Raw genomic sequence first — 17,666 nt, forward strand, 5'->3', positions numbered from 1 at the left:
GGTTCACAGTTGTCTGACTACCTGATACCACTTTTATTGCATTTTGGAAAGGCAGCCTTCTCTAACGATAACTTTGCTGTAGTTTAAAGTTATTTTCCTTTCCTTGGCATACATTGAAGTTACAATACTCAATCAAATAACATTCCAAGGGAAATTGTTCTGATTTTAAGCTTGATTTCAGAGCATTGATAACATTGTAAAACTCTAGTGTGACTTAAGAACCAAGAAATCTTCAGCTCCTCTTGGTTTTACTTCCTTACCCCAAATGATGTTAATTTATTCAACATGGAACTTTCCTTCACAGTCCACCCTCCACATAAAGTATAATTCAGATTGATTCAGGACTGAGTAGTTATCTCTTTATTATCCCCCAAGAACTCTTCTTTGGCTTTAAAATTACTGTAGCTCCCTTAAAATAAGTGGCTTATGTGTGTCTCTGTTAAGCTAGTGAGCAAATCTTAGCTTTTTGTTATGAGTGCAATTCCCCTTTTCTAAAACTGATTACAGAAGTTTAATAGAACTGATATTTAACACACAGCAAAGCTTCCTGAATTGAATTTTTTCCTAAAATTATTGGGCTTAACAATCTGTGACTTTTCTCCTGCAGTAATTTTCACTAAGCAATTGAAACGTTTGAATTTTAATAGGCTTTTCTTGTTCACTATTTTACAACTAATGCATTTATATTCTTTTCTTCACTTTTCCTTTTCCATATTCTTTTTCCCCTTTTCCCTCCAGAGGGCAGAATCAGCCTGTTTTGAATATCACAAACAGACAGGCTTTCATTACTGCTCAGAATCATGGCTATGCCCTGGACAGCACTCTTCCTGCTGGTTGGAAACCACTTTTTGTGAATGTCAATGATCAAACAAATGAGGTAAGTGCTCTCAGTAAACCTGTTGAGTGTGTGATGAGAAGTGCAGGACTTTTAATACTCTGTTTTTCAATTACCTTTCCCTTGTTTATGTGGGCTTTTCTGGGGTGTGTATGTGGAAGAATTCTTGTCACAGATTATTTCCCACAGCCCTCTGCTTTTTAAAAAGTAATTTCTCTCTGTCTTATTCTCTTATCGGTTGACTCATTAAGAGCCACAATTTGAGTGGTTAGTCAATGGCTGTCTTACACATTCATTGCTAATGGGTGATTGGTGGAGGTCTGTTTGAGCCTAGTCTACGTGGGTCTCTGGGACTCACTTAGCACTGAAGTAGCCTTTGAGAAGACCCTTGGAGAAGTAATTTAGGAGTTGGAGAAAAGAAGAGGATTTGAGTTTATTCTGAACCAGAGCCTAGAGGGGCCTCAAAGGCTATAGACCAAATCAGTTGTTTTTAGTAAGGGAACGACACCAGTTGAATCTTTATTGGCCTATTTGTATTAGTACTGTTTGTTTTTAGAATGTTCTCAAACTTTTAACTTAGTTTTTAAAGTTTGGACTTTATTGTCCACTGAATCATACCTAGTCCTGGTTGACATTCTTTGCTACTGAAGGAATTTCTTCCCGTTTCTTTTTCCTTTAGGGGATTATGCATGAGAGCAAACCCTTCTTTGGTGTGCAATTCCACCCAGAAGTCAGCCCAGGGCCAACAGACACTGAGGTATGTCAGAAAGATGAGGCCCATTATGTATTAAAATTGTTTAAATCAGAAATATATTTATGTGAAAAATTGAGAAACCAAAATAATCACCTGGGTGGTCTTAGTACAGAACATTCTTAAAAAGGGTGCTTTGGAGCTTCCCTGGTGGTGCAGTGGTTGAGAGCCCGCCTGCCGATGCAGGGGACGCACGTTCGTGCCCCGGTCCGGGAAGATCCCACATGCCGCGGAGCGGCTGGGCCCGTGAGCCATGGCCGCTGAGCATGCGCGTCCGGAGCCTGTGCTCTGCAATGGGAGAGGCCACAGCAGTGAGAGGCCTGCGTACTGCAAAAAAAAAAAAAAAAAAAAGAGTGCTTTGATAATGCCTATATTGTAAGAAAATTTCCCCATGAATATCATGGAGGAAATTTCTATCGTTTTAAACAGTTAAAGTGGGAAAGCGCTTAAGAAACTGATGCAATGTGATTTTTATTTAAACGAGTATCATTCTAATATATTTAGTTCTGAAATTTACAATTGTGGTACTATGCAAATGAATTCCCTCTTGCTATCTCATTCTCATAACTGAAATGAAATTTTAATCCCCCATCTGTGACTTCACAAAAATCCCTATGGCAACTGTTTGCGTAGCCACGAAGGGAAAATAAACAGCAGCAGGAGCAGGAAGGAGGTCAGGGGTGTCGGGGAGGGTATACATGCACATGCATACGAGTCAGATGGCTTAAGAGAACCATAAGGAATGCTTAGAGGAGTTTTGTTTTTAATTTAAATATTTTTACTTATTTTGTAAGATTCTGGTGCAATGTTTAAGAACATCTTTCCAAACAAGAGCTTGTGGTGATACTCAGAAAAGTCTGGGAAGTCTGAAGTGACTCTTCCTCTCCTATACCCTAGGGCCTCCAGTAGTAATGCTGACAATTCTTCCTTATCAGCAGATGCTCTCAGAATAGACACCTGGGTAAAACAAAGAGGAGAATAAAAATTTTCCCATTGTAGACTCTACTTCCTCATCCCTGAGTTGCCTTTTCAGATATTTGTATTTTGTTCTTGTTTTAATATTATTAGGAAAGAATGGTTCTTAATAGCCAAAGTCACTACAACATTACCTACCCATGATGACACTCAAAAATAAAATTTAGTTTCATATATCTATTGCCTAATGCATGTTAATAGTTTTTTAACTTAAAATTTAAATTATTTGCCTATAGTAGGACTTCAGATTAGGAACACTGAAATTAAGATATGTGATATCCAGTATCACTTAGTTCTTTTTTTCTCCTGTCCTGCCAAATAGTTGCAAAATAAATATCTTTGTTGAAATTTGTCACCTCTAGTGCAACAGTGGAAGTAAATCATTGATAAAGTTTAAGAATAACCTTAGAGATATTTTAATACATAATACAATCTTTAGAGATATTTTTGACCTGATAGAAAATTTAAATATCCAGTTATTTCTAACTTTAGGGTGCATAAGTAATATAGCTTCATTTTTTTTGCATAGTTAGAATTTTATTTAGAAGAAGAAAATGATTCATAATTAAGGGGCTGAAAATGACATTCTCAGAAGGCATTATTTGAAATGTTCATTCTCTGCTGAAAACTTTTTTTTTACATCTTTACTAGATTATAATTGCTTTACAATGTTGTGTTAGTTTCTGCTGTACAACAAAGTGAATCAGTTATATGTATACCTATATTGAAAACTTTCTTTTAATAGGATTTGACATGAGCAGTTAGAAGTGTTTATTTGATCTAATTCTTATAGTAGTAAATATTTAGTTTTGCCAGCTTTGGCAAAACAAAAACAAACAAAAAAAAAAACAAAAAACAAATACTGCATAGCAATACTCATCCTAAAAAGTTATTTGTTACTTATCTAAAGTTCAACTTGAACTGGGTATACTGTATGTTATCTGAGAATTCTGTGAGTTTTGAAGCTTCTAACTAGTTGGCTATATTTTTTTTCTAGTACCTGTTTGATTCCTTTTTCTCACTGATAAAGAAGGAGAAAGGTACCACAATTACATCAGTTCTACCGAAGCCGGCCCTAGTAGCATCTCGAGTTGAGGTCAGTATATGTGGGCTTCCTTTTCGTTTATGTATTTTGGATTTTCTCTATTGTGTGATGACTTCTTTTTTAAGTGAATGATGTAAACCTTTTTGATGTCTATGAAAAATGATTGGTAATATTGCAATCACCCATCATTTTAGCATCTAATTATTTGGTCAGTTCTAGATGATTCATTGGATGTTCATTGGGATCTTCATGTTTTGATTTAAAAATCATATCTTTTAAAGTTCACTTCTTCTAGAACATTTGTAATGAAAATAATTTAACAGAGAATAAGGTTTAATTTAGTTTCAAATTTGATATATTTTTCCATTACTCAATAAACCACAGCCCTGTGTATGCTTGAGATACAGTTCAGGCTACAGAATCATTATAGATGATAGGAATTTTTGTTTCAACGAAAAACCCAAACGAACTTTTGGACAACCCAATACCTCTAAAGAGCAGATAGATAAGGATTAATATAGTGTAAGACTCGACTCCTTATTTGTTTGAATATGTATTTAATATGGAAAGGTTTCTACACATTTCCTTCATAGTTAAGGCACACCCACACCCACACCATTATTACATAAAATTTAGAAGGGTGTATGTATATTTTTAAGTATATACATACATATATATATAATCCTCTTTTTATGAACAAAAAGAATTGATTTATATGTTTACATGAAATGATAAATTGAGTTAGATGGTTTGTTTTAGATTTCTGTGACAGCCTTTTTTCCTGAGATGGAGAGATCGGAGGTAATCCAGCCACTCAATGTGGAATCAAACTGTGGATTCTTGGTAGCTAAAGAAGCCACCCCACCATACAGTGTATTTCTCAAAATATCAACTCATGTTTTTCAGATGCTTTTCTTTTTTTAAATAGTGAGGGAAACGTGTAATTTGGGATTCTACATTGCATTGCACATAGCAGGCACTCCATAAATACAAAACAAGTTTCCCAAGTCCTTGTCTCTTGCAGTGACCTAGAACATTTTTCTCCTCTGAAGGGCTTGGCAGTTGTGGTTAAAAAATAAGCAGAATTATTATTTGCTTGAAATCATATATACAATTTGTATGAATTTCAGTATGCTGCCAAAACATGATCTTTTCATTACTGTATTTTCTGTAAATATTTCCGGACTGAACTGCAAAGTAAAGGCAAAATGTTAATATGAAGGTGTCCCTGTGTCCCCTTGCCTCCTGTGTTTTCTCTTCGTTTGTTAGGAAGGGCTTGTTTGTATTTATGCCTATTCTTTGTCCAGTAGAAACCCATGGAACAGTAACACATTTAGTCAATTAAATTTTAAGGAGATTTTTATCTAAAAATTATATATATAAATTATATTTATTATATATACACATATAGATATACATTTCCATATATATTTATATAGTTATTTTTAGATATTTATATATGTTTAATTAAAATGTAGACCTCTTCCAAAAAGTTTTTACTTAAGTGAAAAAAACCATGACCTTTGGAAATTCCTTTTTGAAATTAGAGATGTTTAAATTGTTGGTCTTTTTACTCATATATTATGTATATTTCAAAACATTGTACTTTAAATCACCACATAAACACAGACAATATAGTTTATCTTTCCCATACTTAACAATGACTAATTTCCCCATCTTAGTAATAAAAGCAATGCTATCTTCTTATTGCTTACAGGTTTCCAAAGTCCTTATCCTAGGATCTGGAGGTCTGTCCATTGGTCAGGCAGGTGAATTTGATTACTCGGGATCGCAAGCTGTAAAAGCCATGAAGGTGAGAGACTCTGATCTTTGCTGGAATTAATATACACTCCCTTTATGAGTCTAATTAGTATTTTATAATTTAGATTTATGACACTACCTCTTTTCAAAGTCACTATAATTAATTTCCTTCCACATCTTATATGAAAGGAAGTTTGATCACAGACAAGATTTTTAACTTAAATGTGCACACCTGCAAATTAAGAAGGTTGGCTTGATCTCCAGAATTGTCTATGTTATCACCTATTTATATTGAAAACATAAATCTACACTTATAGATGTTACTCAATGAGGCAGTGAGCTTTTAAAACATATTTGTCTTTTGTGTGAAAGAGGGAATTTGGGTATCCCTGGTGCTCTAAAGTACTTCAAGTGTTCTACAGGATGCTTCAGGCATCTCTTTGGTTGAAAGGGGGAAGATCCAGCTGGAGGAACAAAGGAAACAATGCCTTTTGTTCAAGCTTTAGAAGTTATTGCAGGTCACCTAATTCCCCCATCTGTGACTTGGACTGGATGACTTACCAGGAAGGTATGGCTGGATTTTCAAGTGGAATAGAGGGTTTGATACCTAAGTTGGGAAGAATATCCTCCCTGTTTCTTCAGAGTCTCTCGAAATCTCCCCAACCTTTATCATAGTAAAATAAACCTTTAGAAAACTGACACTGTAAGTGTAAGATATTTCTATTGAAGAGCTAACTTGGCTTCTCTTTGGTGTCCTTATTTTCCACGATAGTCCCCATTTTGGTGCTAATCAAGCCATCCAAAGTCAATGTGAGCTCTCTGTGACCTTGCCACAGGCTTTGTGGAGTCAAGCCACTCTTACCAAGAGACCTGGCTAGGAGAGAGCAACATAGGGAAGGAAGCAGGAGACTAGGACAACCAACAAGAGAAACAGTTGGCCAAAATTTTCCTTTTTTTCTTTGCTTTATTCAGTATTCTATATACAGAGATTTTCATCTGACAGATGTCTGTTGAAAACAGACACAACCCCCCAATTACCTTACTCTTCTTCCCATTCGTTTTTATTTTTAATACTCTTCTCCATACACGCATGGATGTCCACCCCATGCACACATGTTTTTTGTGTACATTTTCAAAGTGTGCTTTATTTCATTGTATTAAGATTCAGTTTTTCTTTAGATAGATAATTAGTGGGTATCCAATGGTTCAGATCGGTTAGAACACAGTCTAAGTGTGTTAAGGGTTTAGAACACATTTAAGTGGCATGCAATTTTTTATCCTATTTGGTAGTTTTATAAAGAATTAATATTTCCATAGGTTGTATTTTTTATATGCATTACATCCAAAAGGTGAAGTTATTGATTTGAACTGAAGAATAGGAATTATTAGATATAGTATTGTGATTAAGAGGTTAATAAAGATGAATTTATGAACTGAGTATTTTTTAAAACTTAGATTATGCATAAATTATAGCTGGAATTATATTAGAAAAAAATTATGTAACATTTATTAAAATGGTTTGAATAGACACTCATCACATGAATTTATGGGACCTTTTCCTATGTAATTTGATTTATAAAAATAGCTATATTCATTGTACAGCACATGCAGGAAAATATTTAACAAATATACCTATCCATTGGTACTTTTCTCTAGTAGTGAGACAGTCTATAACTTCTGTTTATGATGTGCTCTCCGTTTGGACTCAATTATTTAAATTCTAACCCATATTTTAAATGCATTTGCTTATCTATATGTATCTATTCAATATTTTGTTAACAGTACTCTTTAAAATGTTCCTTACAATCTTAGAGAGGGCTCATATTGAGGAAAGGGTGTAGAACTTGAGTTCTTGGATTAGAGCCCTAATTTTGTCATTTATCAGCTGTATGATCTTTGGAAGGTCACTTAACCTTATTGAATCTCAGTTTCTTCATCTGTAAGGTGAAAATTTCTTTTATAGTCTTGCTATAAAAATCAAATAAATTAACAAAAAAGTACACTACAAGTTTTAAGGCACTATTTGAATTTAAAGTAGTATGAAATATATTTAATTTTTCATTTGGATTCACCACACCCCCAAGGATATGTAGGGCTTTCAATGACGATTTCTATACTTTCATATGAATATTTTGTTGAGTTTTTAGAAGACTTCAAAATTGACATGCTAATAGGTAAAAAAATAAGAACCATCTGGCCAGATTTCATAATAATTATTTTACTAAATGTCGCCCTCATCCTGGTCTATAAAGCTATTATCCTTAGTAGCCTACATGAAGAATTATTTTAGGGGTCTCTCCAGATGTCAGGAATGAGATAGGGCTATGAATATCTTCACACACACACAAATTTTTATTTTTTATTTTTTGCCATACGGTCATTTTCTTTTTATATAATATGTATAAACAGTTGTATAATGGTCTTTGTCAAAGCACTACAGCAGGCATGAAAATCTAAAGAAAATGGAAACCAGCAGAAGGCTCTCAGTGCTCCCAGCTAGAAGGGAAACACATTATCTTGCATTTAAAACGTGTGCTCAATGCTGTTCTTCAATAAACGTTAGAAAAGGAAGCAGCTTTGATGCTGCCTTTTTTCCATTTTATGTTTTACTCATTCAAAAAAATTTGGAATATTTTATTCTTTTAAGGTCGACTGAGCTGTAAAATTGAGTAATATTTGTGGACCTCCAGTCAAATTCTATAGAAAACATCTCCAGCTTTCCTTGATACCTACAGTGACAAGGAATTCAGGGTGATCCTCATGAGGTAGCCAGCTCTTTTTGGATAGTTTTATTTTCAAGCAGTTTTCTTCCTTCCTTTTACCAAATGTTTGTCATCCTTTAACTTCCATTCACACTGGTCCCATTACTGATCTCTAGAGCCCACAGAATAACTTTTTGTTACCTGTTAATACCCTTCATTTGAATATGATTTTTCTCTTTAGACCATATATTAAGATTCTAGATCTTTTTCTTTATTTCAGGAAGAAAATGTCAAAACTGTCCTGATGAACCCAAACATTGCATCGGTGCAAACCAATGAAGTGGGCTTAAAGCAAGCAGATACTGTCTACTTCCTCCCCATCACCCCTCAGTTTGTCACAGAGGTTATCAAGGCAGAACGGCCAGATGGATTAATTCTAGGCATGGGTGGACAGACAGCTCTGAACTGTGGTGAGTTCTTTTAAGTTTAATTGCAGAGTTTTGGTTCACACACTTATATACAATATTTTTTTGTTTGAATTTATTTAGCAGTTGTGCTCTGTGTGTTCATAAAAGTTTTCCACTGTGTGAGGAAGCTTAGTAAACAGCCACCTGAAAATGTCACATGATGAACATTACCAGTTTATTTCACAGAACAGCTGGGGGACAAAAAGAAACCTTTTGCTTTAATGCTGCATGGTGACTGAGTAGGTTTTTTGAGTCCCCCTCCTCCGTCCCAGGATACTGCTTTTCTCTGTTACCAGTGAAACTCTGAGAACTATTATGAGTGAAAAAGGGGAATTAACATTGATTAAGTGCTCTGTGCTCTTAGGTATCAGCCCTGTGGCATTTGACTTTCACATATATTTTCATGTTTACATAGATCAGTCTCTCTACCATCCCTTCATGCATCTGCTGAGTCCAATGCTCTGTCCTACTTAAAATATTTCAAACCTTCAGAATTAGATCATGAATGAGAATCTCACTGGCTAGTTTGGGTAAGCAGTTGGTGATATAATTTGTATGTCAACTATAAAAAACAGCCAAAGTTAGAAGTTAAGTTAGTGGGAACACAAACGATTTTGTTAATTTTTAACCTAGATAGATACCCACATCACTGAGATTATTTACACAAGAGAAGCTCATTATAGGAATAGACCTTCCTTAGAAGGAAATGAAATATACTAAAATCTTAAGGCTCACTGTAATTCTATGATTTTTATTAACGAGAATAATAAAAATCATTTGGAGAAGGTGATAATATACATAATAGTAGCACCAGCAAAATGTTTTGCTAAAATGTCTTCAGAATTTTTCTTGCAAAAATTTTTTTACTCTAAGTGCAATTCTGTTGTGGACTCTGGTGGCTTTTTGGAGTTAAGATTTTTTTTTAAAAAAAGTTGTATTCAGATATCTATTATAGAAAACATAAGAGTTTGATATGTTAAAAATTGATTTATTTTGTTTTTCTGTAGGAGTGGAACTATTTAAGAGAGGTGTGCTCAAGGAATATGGCGTGAAAGTCCTGGGAACCTCAGTTGAATCCATTATGGCCACAGAAGATAGACAGCTGTTCTCAGACAAACTAAATGAGATTAATGAAAAGATTGCTCCAAGCTTTGCAGTGGAATCGGTAAGAAATCTTTGTTCTGGAGAAACAGGACCATTATGTGTCTTGTGTTGTAGAGAGAATGATTTGTCATGCCTAAAAATAATAAAGTATTATATTTGTATATGTTATCTTCCAGAAATGTGTTATTACTTCAGAGACACTGTGTATTATTTGTGGCATTCAATGCTAAAACATTAGGGACAGGTATTAATAGTTTATTTTTATGAAAAGGGAAGCATAATCTCAAAGGTGATGTGGTTTATCAATGGTTGATGTGACCTGAGTATCAAATCTCCTGAATCAAAACAAAGAACCATACCAACTTGCAATGCCAAAGTAATTTTTACCTTCTTCCTGGGATCAGTCACACATTTTGTAAGTGCGAATGTCCTGCAAATGGGAAATGGTTGAATTTAAAATTTCTTTTAGGGACTTCCCTGGTGGTCCAGTGGTTGTCTCTGTGTTTCCACTGCAGGGGGCACAGATTTGATCCCTGGGTGGGGAAATACGATCCTGCATGCCGTGCAGCATGGCCAAAAAATAAACGAACAAATTTTGTTTTTGTTAGAATGGAATAAACATTTTACAATAAAATTATCTAGAAAAAAAAAGCCATTGGATCTAATCAGTTATATTTATGACTGAGAAACCTGTGGCTTAGATGGTTAAAGAGGACAGATTGTTTTGCATTTCTCTTAATCATTTTCCATCGTATCCTGTGCCTATTGATGGGCTATTACCAGGTGCCAGGAAAAGATCAGCTTCCTGTACATCTCTTTTTGTCCCTGACTTTATTCCTGATTTCAGTCAGTGAAATGGGGATACTGGAGACAGTTTCTGATGCAACTTCCTCAGTGTAGAAATAGGCAAATCCTCTGGGATAAGGCAAGTACTACTGGGACAACTAAAAATGGGCTATGTATGTTTTCAGAAAAGCGTGCTATCAAGTATATAGCATGTTGCAAAGCTGTCAATCAGGAACAATCCCAGGATAGCTCTGCTGAACATGTGGAAAGCTCCTGCCATATATTTATTCTTTCATTGCCAGATTTAATTATGTCCTTGCTTCCTTAGGATGAGAAACAGGCATATGGGAAAGGTATAATTACATTCCCATTGGTAGTGTAATAATATTCCATGACAGAAAAATATAGCCAACATATGCTGTATTCTGTAAGTTAAAAAAAAAAAAAATCCCAAGCTTCCGAGACTACTCTCTGACTGCACTTGAAAAATGAAAAATCTCTTTCTATATAATATTCCAAATGGCTTATTGCAGTAATATCAAGTTAGATTCTGTAGTAGAAAACCTTGCTTTGTTAAGAGACGAAGACTTTTAAACTGAACTTAAAAATTCAGTATAGCTCCCATTCTCAAATTAATGGCAACTATCTCACCTCTGGCCATTGTTTTATTTTTTATACTGCAAAATAAAATTTACCCCAAAGGTGTTAAAAAAAAGCCTTCACTGTATGTTAAAAAATTCTAAAATTTAACTTAAAATTTGTAAAATAACACTTGTTTTTCAGAAGGAGATGAGGGAATAATAGAACATTTTCATAGTCATTTTTTCCAAATAAACTGATTTACCTGAATTACCAGACTCCCTTGGTTGGTCTTTTCTACTGTCAGCTTTTAAAACTTTGAGTCCTTGTTCTTGTTGACAGATTGAGGATGCACTGAAGGCGGCAGACACCATTGGCTACCCGGTGATGATCCGTTCTGCCTATGCCCTGGGTGGGTTAGGCTCAGGCATCTGTCCTAATAAGGAGACCTTACTGGACCTCAGCACAAAGGTATGTATTTTCGCAGACCAAATTCTGACCAGCCAAGAAAACTCCCTGATATAGTCTTTCAATTAGAGAAAGTTATGTAGGTGAGAAATAACCTTTTCTCTGTTTATAAATCACTGCCACATCTCTAAATTGTTGTCCAAGAGGTGACACTTTTGAAAGGGAAATACAGTGCAATTACTTACACTGGAACATAGCATTAACCCAAAGTCCGTCTTTACTGTACTGTCTATTGATTTCATTGATAGACAGTCAATCCAGTTCCATCTCCCTCTGCTACAAAATCTGCTCCAAAACACCCATCATGCTAAAATATATTTTAGTCGAGTGGTTTTAAAAAAAACAATATAATGTCCCATTTTGCCATTATCTTTTGAAACAATAAGACATGGATGACATCTGGTAAGGGAAATAAAACACATTGAGTAGTTTAGCTTTACCTCAAATTCAGGTGTTTAACATATATACAATATAAACCTCTTAGTACTATGAATGAGTGATTACTCTGCCAACTGCCACACACATATATAAGCAAAAGTGAAATCTGAGTGCTTACCATTTACATAAAAATCACTTTATTTCTGAATACTCCTTTTCTTAAGTATTAAAGGAAAGATCTTGAAAATTAAGATATGCTCCAAAAAATAAATTAGAAATTAACACAGAAATCATGCTTCATGAAATCAGCGACTTTTGCCCACACTCTATTCCCACAGAATACAGCAGTGCCTTGCAATACTGGGGCTCAGTAAGTGCTAGTTGAATGAATGAATATGTGTGTGGGCAAAGAGGCTTATGTAACTTTCCATGTGGCAGTTGTGGATGTGAAGCTGACAGAATTATTGTGATGGCTATTTTTAGGAGTGCTGAGTAAATATCAAGCAGAGTTTATACCCTTATCATTATTTACGTTTTAGAGTGAAAAAGAATGAGCCCTTGAATTGTTGACATAAGATTTTGAGAAGAAACAGATAAAATTAAATGTATTTTAATAACTGCAATGACAAACGTACATGTCTACAAATTGGATTGAGTTTTTCTAAAGTTGCCAAAAGAAAACTCCAAAAGGGAAACATATCTAATATAAATGTTCCCTATTTCCATCTGGACTTCTGAATCATGTATTTAAAGAAAAGACATGTTTGTGGAGGTATACATTTTTTTCCTCTAGCATATTAGATGTTCCCAATCTTTTTATTTAAAAAATTTTTTTAACATCTTTACTGGAGTATAATTGCTTTACAATGGTGTGTTAGTTCCTGCTTTATAACAAACTGAATCAGCTATACATATACGTGTATCCCCATATCTCCTCCCTCTTGCGTCTCCCTCCCACCCTCCCTATCCCACCCCTCTAGGTGGTCACAAAGCACCGAGCTGATCTCCCTGTGCTATGTGGCTGCTTCCCAATAGCTATCTATTTTACATTTGGTAGTGTTATGTATGTCCATGCCACTCTCTCACTTCGTCCCAGATTACCCTTACCCCTCCCTGTGTCCTCAAAGCCATTCTCTATGTCTGCATCTTTATTACTGTCCTGCCCCTAGGTTTTTCAGAAACTATTTTTTTTTTTAGATTCCATATATATGTGTTACCATATGGTATTTGTTTTTCTCTTTCTGACTTACTTCACTCTGTATGACAGATTCTATGTCCATCCACCTCACTACAAATAACTCAATTTCGTTTCTTTTTATGGTGGAGTAATATTTCATTGTATATATGTGCCAATTCTTCTATATCCATTCATCTGTCGATGGACACTTCCACATCCTAGTTATTGTAAATAGAGCTGCAGTGAACATTGTGATACATGACTCTTTTTGAATTATGGTTTTCACACGGTATATGCTCCATAGTGGGATTGCTGGGTCCTATGGTAGTTCTATTTTTAGTTTTTTAAGGAACCTCCATACTGTTCTCCATAGTGGCTGCATCAGTTTACATTCCCACCTACAGTGTAAGAGTGTTCCCTTTTCTCCACACCCTCTCCAGCATTTATTGTTTCTAGATTTTTTGATGATGGCCATTCTGACTGGTGTGAGATGATATCTCATTGTAGTTTTGATTTGCATTTCTCTGATGATTAGTGATGTTGAGCATTCTTTCATGTGCATGTTGGCAATCTGTATATATTCTTTGGAGAAATGTCTATTTAGGTCTTCTGCCAATTATTGGATTGAGTTGTTTTTTTTTTTTTTGTTATTGAGCTCCATGAGCTGCTTGTAAATTTTGGAGATTAATCCTTTGTCAGTTGCTTCATTTGCAAATATTTTCTCCCATTCTGAGGGTTGTCTTTTCATCTTGCTTATGATTTCCTTTTCTGTGCAAAAGCTTTTAAGTTTCATTAGGTCCCATTTGTTTATTTTTGTTTTGATTTCCATTTCCCTAGGAGGTGGGTCAAAAAGGATCTTGCTGTGAGTTATGTCATAGAGTGTTCTGCCTATGTTTTCCTCTAAGAGTTTTATAGTGTCTGGCCTTACATTTAGGTCTTTAATCAATTTTGAGTTTATTATTGTGTATGGTGTTAGGGAGTGTTCTTATTTTTTTTTTACATCTTTATTGGAGTATAATTCCTTTACAATGGTGTGTTAGTTTCTGCTTTATAACAAAGTGAATCAGTTATACATATACATATGTTCCCATATCTCTTCCCTTTTGCGTCTCCCTCCCTATCCCACCCCTCTAGGTGGTCACAAACCACTGAGTTGATCTCCCTGTGCTATGCGGCTGCTTCCCACTAGCTATCTATTTTACGTTTGGTAGTGTATATATGTCCATGCCACTCTCTCACTTTGTCACAGCTTACCCTTCCCCCTCCCTATATTCTCAAGTCCATTCTCTAGTAGGTCTGTGTCTTTATTCCCATCTTACTCCTAGGTTCTTCATAACATTTTCTTTTTCTTATATTCCATATATATGTGTTAGCATATGGTATTTGTCTTTCTCTTTCTGACTTACTTCACTCTGTATGACAGACTCTAGGTCCATCCACCTCACTACAAATAACTCAATTTCGTTTCTTTTTATGGCTGAGTAATATTCCATTGTATATATGTGCCACATCTTCTTTATCCATTCATCCGATGATGGACACTTAGGTTGCTTCCATCTCCTGGCTATTGTAGATAGAGCTGCAATGAACATTTTGGTACATGACTCTTTTTGAATTATGGTTTTCTCAGGGTATATGCCCAGTAGTGGGATTGCTGGGTCATATGGTAGTTCTATTTGTAGTTTTTTAAGGAACCTCCATACTGTTCTCCATAGTGGCTGTACCAATTCACATTCCCATCAGCAGTGCAAGAGTGTTCGCTTTTCTACACACCCTCTCCAGCATTTATTCTTTCTAGACTTTTTGGTGATGGCCATTCTTATGGTGTGAGATGATATCTCATTGTAGTTTTGATTTGCATTTCTCTAATGATTAATGATGTTGAGCATTCTTTCATGTGTTTGTTGGCAATCTGTATACCTTCTTTGGAGAAATGTCTATTTAGGTCTTCTGCCCATTTTCGGATTGGGTTGTTTTTTTTTTTTGTTATTGAGCTGCATGAGCTGCTTGTAAATTTTGGAGATTAATCCTTTGTCAGTTGCTTCATTTGCAAATACTTTCTCCCATTCTGAGGGTTGTCTTTTTGTCTTATTTATAGTTTCCATTGCTGTGCAAAAGCTTTTAAGTTTCATTAGGTCCCATTTGTTTATTTTTGTTTTTATTTCCATTTCTGTAGGAGGTGGGTCAAAAAGGATCTTGCTGTGAGTTATGTCATAGAGTGTTCTGCCTATGTTTTCCTCTAAGAGTTTATAGTATCTGGCTTTACATTTAGGTCTTTAATCCATTTTGAGTTTATTTTTCTGTATGGTGTTAGGGAGTGTTCTAATTTCATTCTTTTACATGTAGCTGTCCAGTTTTCCCAGCACCACTTATTGAAAAGGCTGTCTTTTCTCCATTCTATATTCTTGCCTCCTTTATCAAAAATAAGGGGACCATATGTGCATGGGTTTATCTCTGGGCTTTCTATCCTGTTCCATTCATCTCTTTCTGTTTTTGTGCCAGTACCATACTGTCTTAATTACTGGAGCTTTGTAGTGTAGTGTGAAGTCAGGCAGCCTGATTCCTCCAGGTCCATTTTTCTTTCTCAAAATTGCTTTGGCTATTCGGGGTCTTTTGTGTTTCAATACAAATTGTGAAATTTTTGGCTCTAATTCTGTGAAAAATGCCATTGATAATTTGATAGGAATTGCATTGAATCTGTAGATTGCTTTGTGTAGTAGAGTCATTTTCACAATGTTGATTCTTCCAATCCAAGAACGTGGTATATCTCTCCATCTGTTTGTATCATCTTTAATTTCTTTCATCAGTGTCTTATAGTTTTCTGCATACAGGTCTTTTGTCTCCTTAGGTAGATTTATTCCTAGGTATTTTATTCTTCTTGTTGCAATGGTAAATGGGAGTGTTTCCTTAATTTCTCTTTCAGATTATTCATCATTAGTGTATAGGAATGCAAGAGGTTTCTGTGCATTAATTTTGTATTCTTCTACTTTACCAAATTCATTGATTAGCTCTAGTAGTTTTCTGGTAGAGTCTTTAGGATTCTCTATGTATAGTGTCATGTCATCTGCAAACAGTGACAGCTTTACTTCTTCTTTTCCAATTTGGATTCCTTTCATTTCTTTTTCTTCTCTGATTGCTGTGGCTAAAACTTCCAAAACTATGTTGAATAATAGTGGTGAGTGTGGGCAACCTTGTCTTGTTCCTGACCGTAGTGGAAATGGTTTCAGTTTTTCAGCATTGAGAACGATGTTGGCTCTGGGTTTGTCATATATGGCCTTTATTATGTTGAGATAAATTCCCTCTATGCCTGCTTTCTGGAGTGTTTTTATCATATGGATCTTGAATTTTGTCGAAAGCTTTTTCTGCATCTATTAAGATGATCGTATGGTTTTTATACTTCAGTTTCTTAATACGATATATCACATTGATTGATTTGCATATATTGAAGAATCCTTGCATTCCTGGATAAACCCAATTGTTCATGGTGTATGATCCTTTTAATGTGTTGTTGGATTCTGTTTGCTAGTATTTTGTTGAGGATTTTTGCATCTATGTTCATCAGTGATGTTGGCCTGTAGTTTTCTTTCTTTGAGACATCCTTGTCTGGTTTTGGTATCAGGGTGATGGTGGCCTCATGGAATGATTTGGGGAGAGTTCCTCCCTCTGCTATATTATGGAAGAGTTTGGGAAGGATAGTTGTTACTCTTCTCTAAATATTTGATAGAATTTGCCTGTGAAGCTGTCTGGTCCTGAGCTTTTGTTTCTTGGAAGATTTTTTATCACAGTCTCAATTTCAGTGCTTGTGATTGGTCTGTTTATATTTTCTATTTCTTCCTGGTTCCGTCTCCGAAAGTTGTGCAGTTCTAAGAATTTGTCCATTTCTTCCAGGTTGTCCATTTTATTGGCATATAGTTGCTTGTAGTAATCTCTCATGATCCTTTGTATTTCTGCAGGGTCAGTTGTTACTTCTTCTTTTTCATTTCTAATTCTATTGATTTGAGTCGTCTCCCTTTTTTTCTTGATGAGTCTGGCTAATGGTTTATCAATTTTGTTTATCTTCTCAAAGACCCAGCTGTTAGTTTTATTAATCTTTGCTGTTGTTTGCTTCATTTATTTTTCATTTATTTCTGATCTGATCTTTATGATTTCTTTCGTTCTGCTAACTTTGGGGTTTTGTTGTTCTTCTTTCTCTAATCGCTTTAGGTGTAAGGTTAGTTTGTTTATTTGAGGTGTTTCTTGTTTCTTGAGGTAAGATTGTATTGCTATATACTTCCCTCTTAGAAGTGCTTTTGCTGCATCCCATAGGTGTTGGGTCATTGTGTTTTTATTGTCATTTGTTTCTAGGTTGTTTTTTTTTAATTTTGCGGTATGTGGGCCTCTCACTGTTGTGGCCTCTCCCGTTGAGGAGCACAGGCTCCAGACACGCAGGCTCAACAGCCATGGCTCATGGGCCCAGCCGCTCCGCGTCATGTGGGATCTTCCTGGACCGGGGCACGCACCCGTGTCCCCTGCTTCGGCAGGTGGACTCTCAACCACTGCGCCACCAGGGAAGCCCTAGGTATTTTTTGATTTTCTCTTTGATTTCTTCAGTGATCTCTTAGTTACTAAGTAGTGTACTTTTTAGCCACCATGTATTTC

The 17,666-nt window shown here is 35.4% G+C and overlaps 1 protein-coding gene across 1 annotated transcript in view; it reads left to right on the plus strand.

Moving 5' to 3' along the window:
* Window positions 1–17,666, plus strand: part of CPS1 (carbamoyl-phosphate synthase 1) — a 144,489-nt gene that overhangs the window by 44,636 nt on the left and 82,187 nt on the right. Inside the window, exons 10-16 of the mRNA XM_082841477.1 lie at window positions 739–877; window positions 1,515–1,592; window positions 3,559–3,657; window positions 5,324–5,419; window positions 8,350–8,539; window positions 9,544–9,701; window positions 11,348–11,476. Coding sequence (XP_082697603.1) covers window positions 739–877; window positions 1,515–1,592; window positions 3,559–3,657; window positions 5,324–5,419; window positions 8,350–8,539; window positions 9,544–9,701; window positions 11,348–11,476 — 889 coding nt within the window. The remainder of the gene's footprint in view (window positions 1–738; window positions 878–1,514; window positions 1,593–3,558; window positions 3,658–5,323; window positions 5,420–8,349; window positions 8,540–9,543; window positions 9,702–11,347; window positions 11,477–17,666) is intronic.

Source organism: Leucopleurus acutus (assembly GCF_964270905.1).
Source record: "Leucopleurus acutus genome assembly, chromosome: 6".
Classification (NCBI taxonomy): Eukaryota; Metazoa; Chordata; class Mammalia; order Artiodactyla; family Delphinidae; genus Leucopleurus; species Leucopleurus acutus.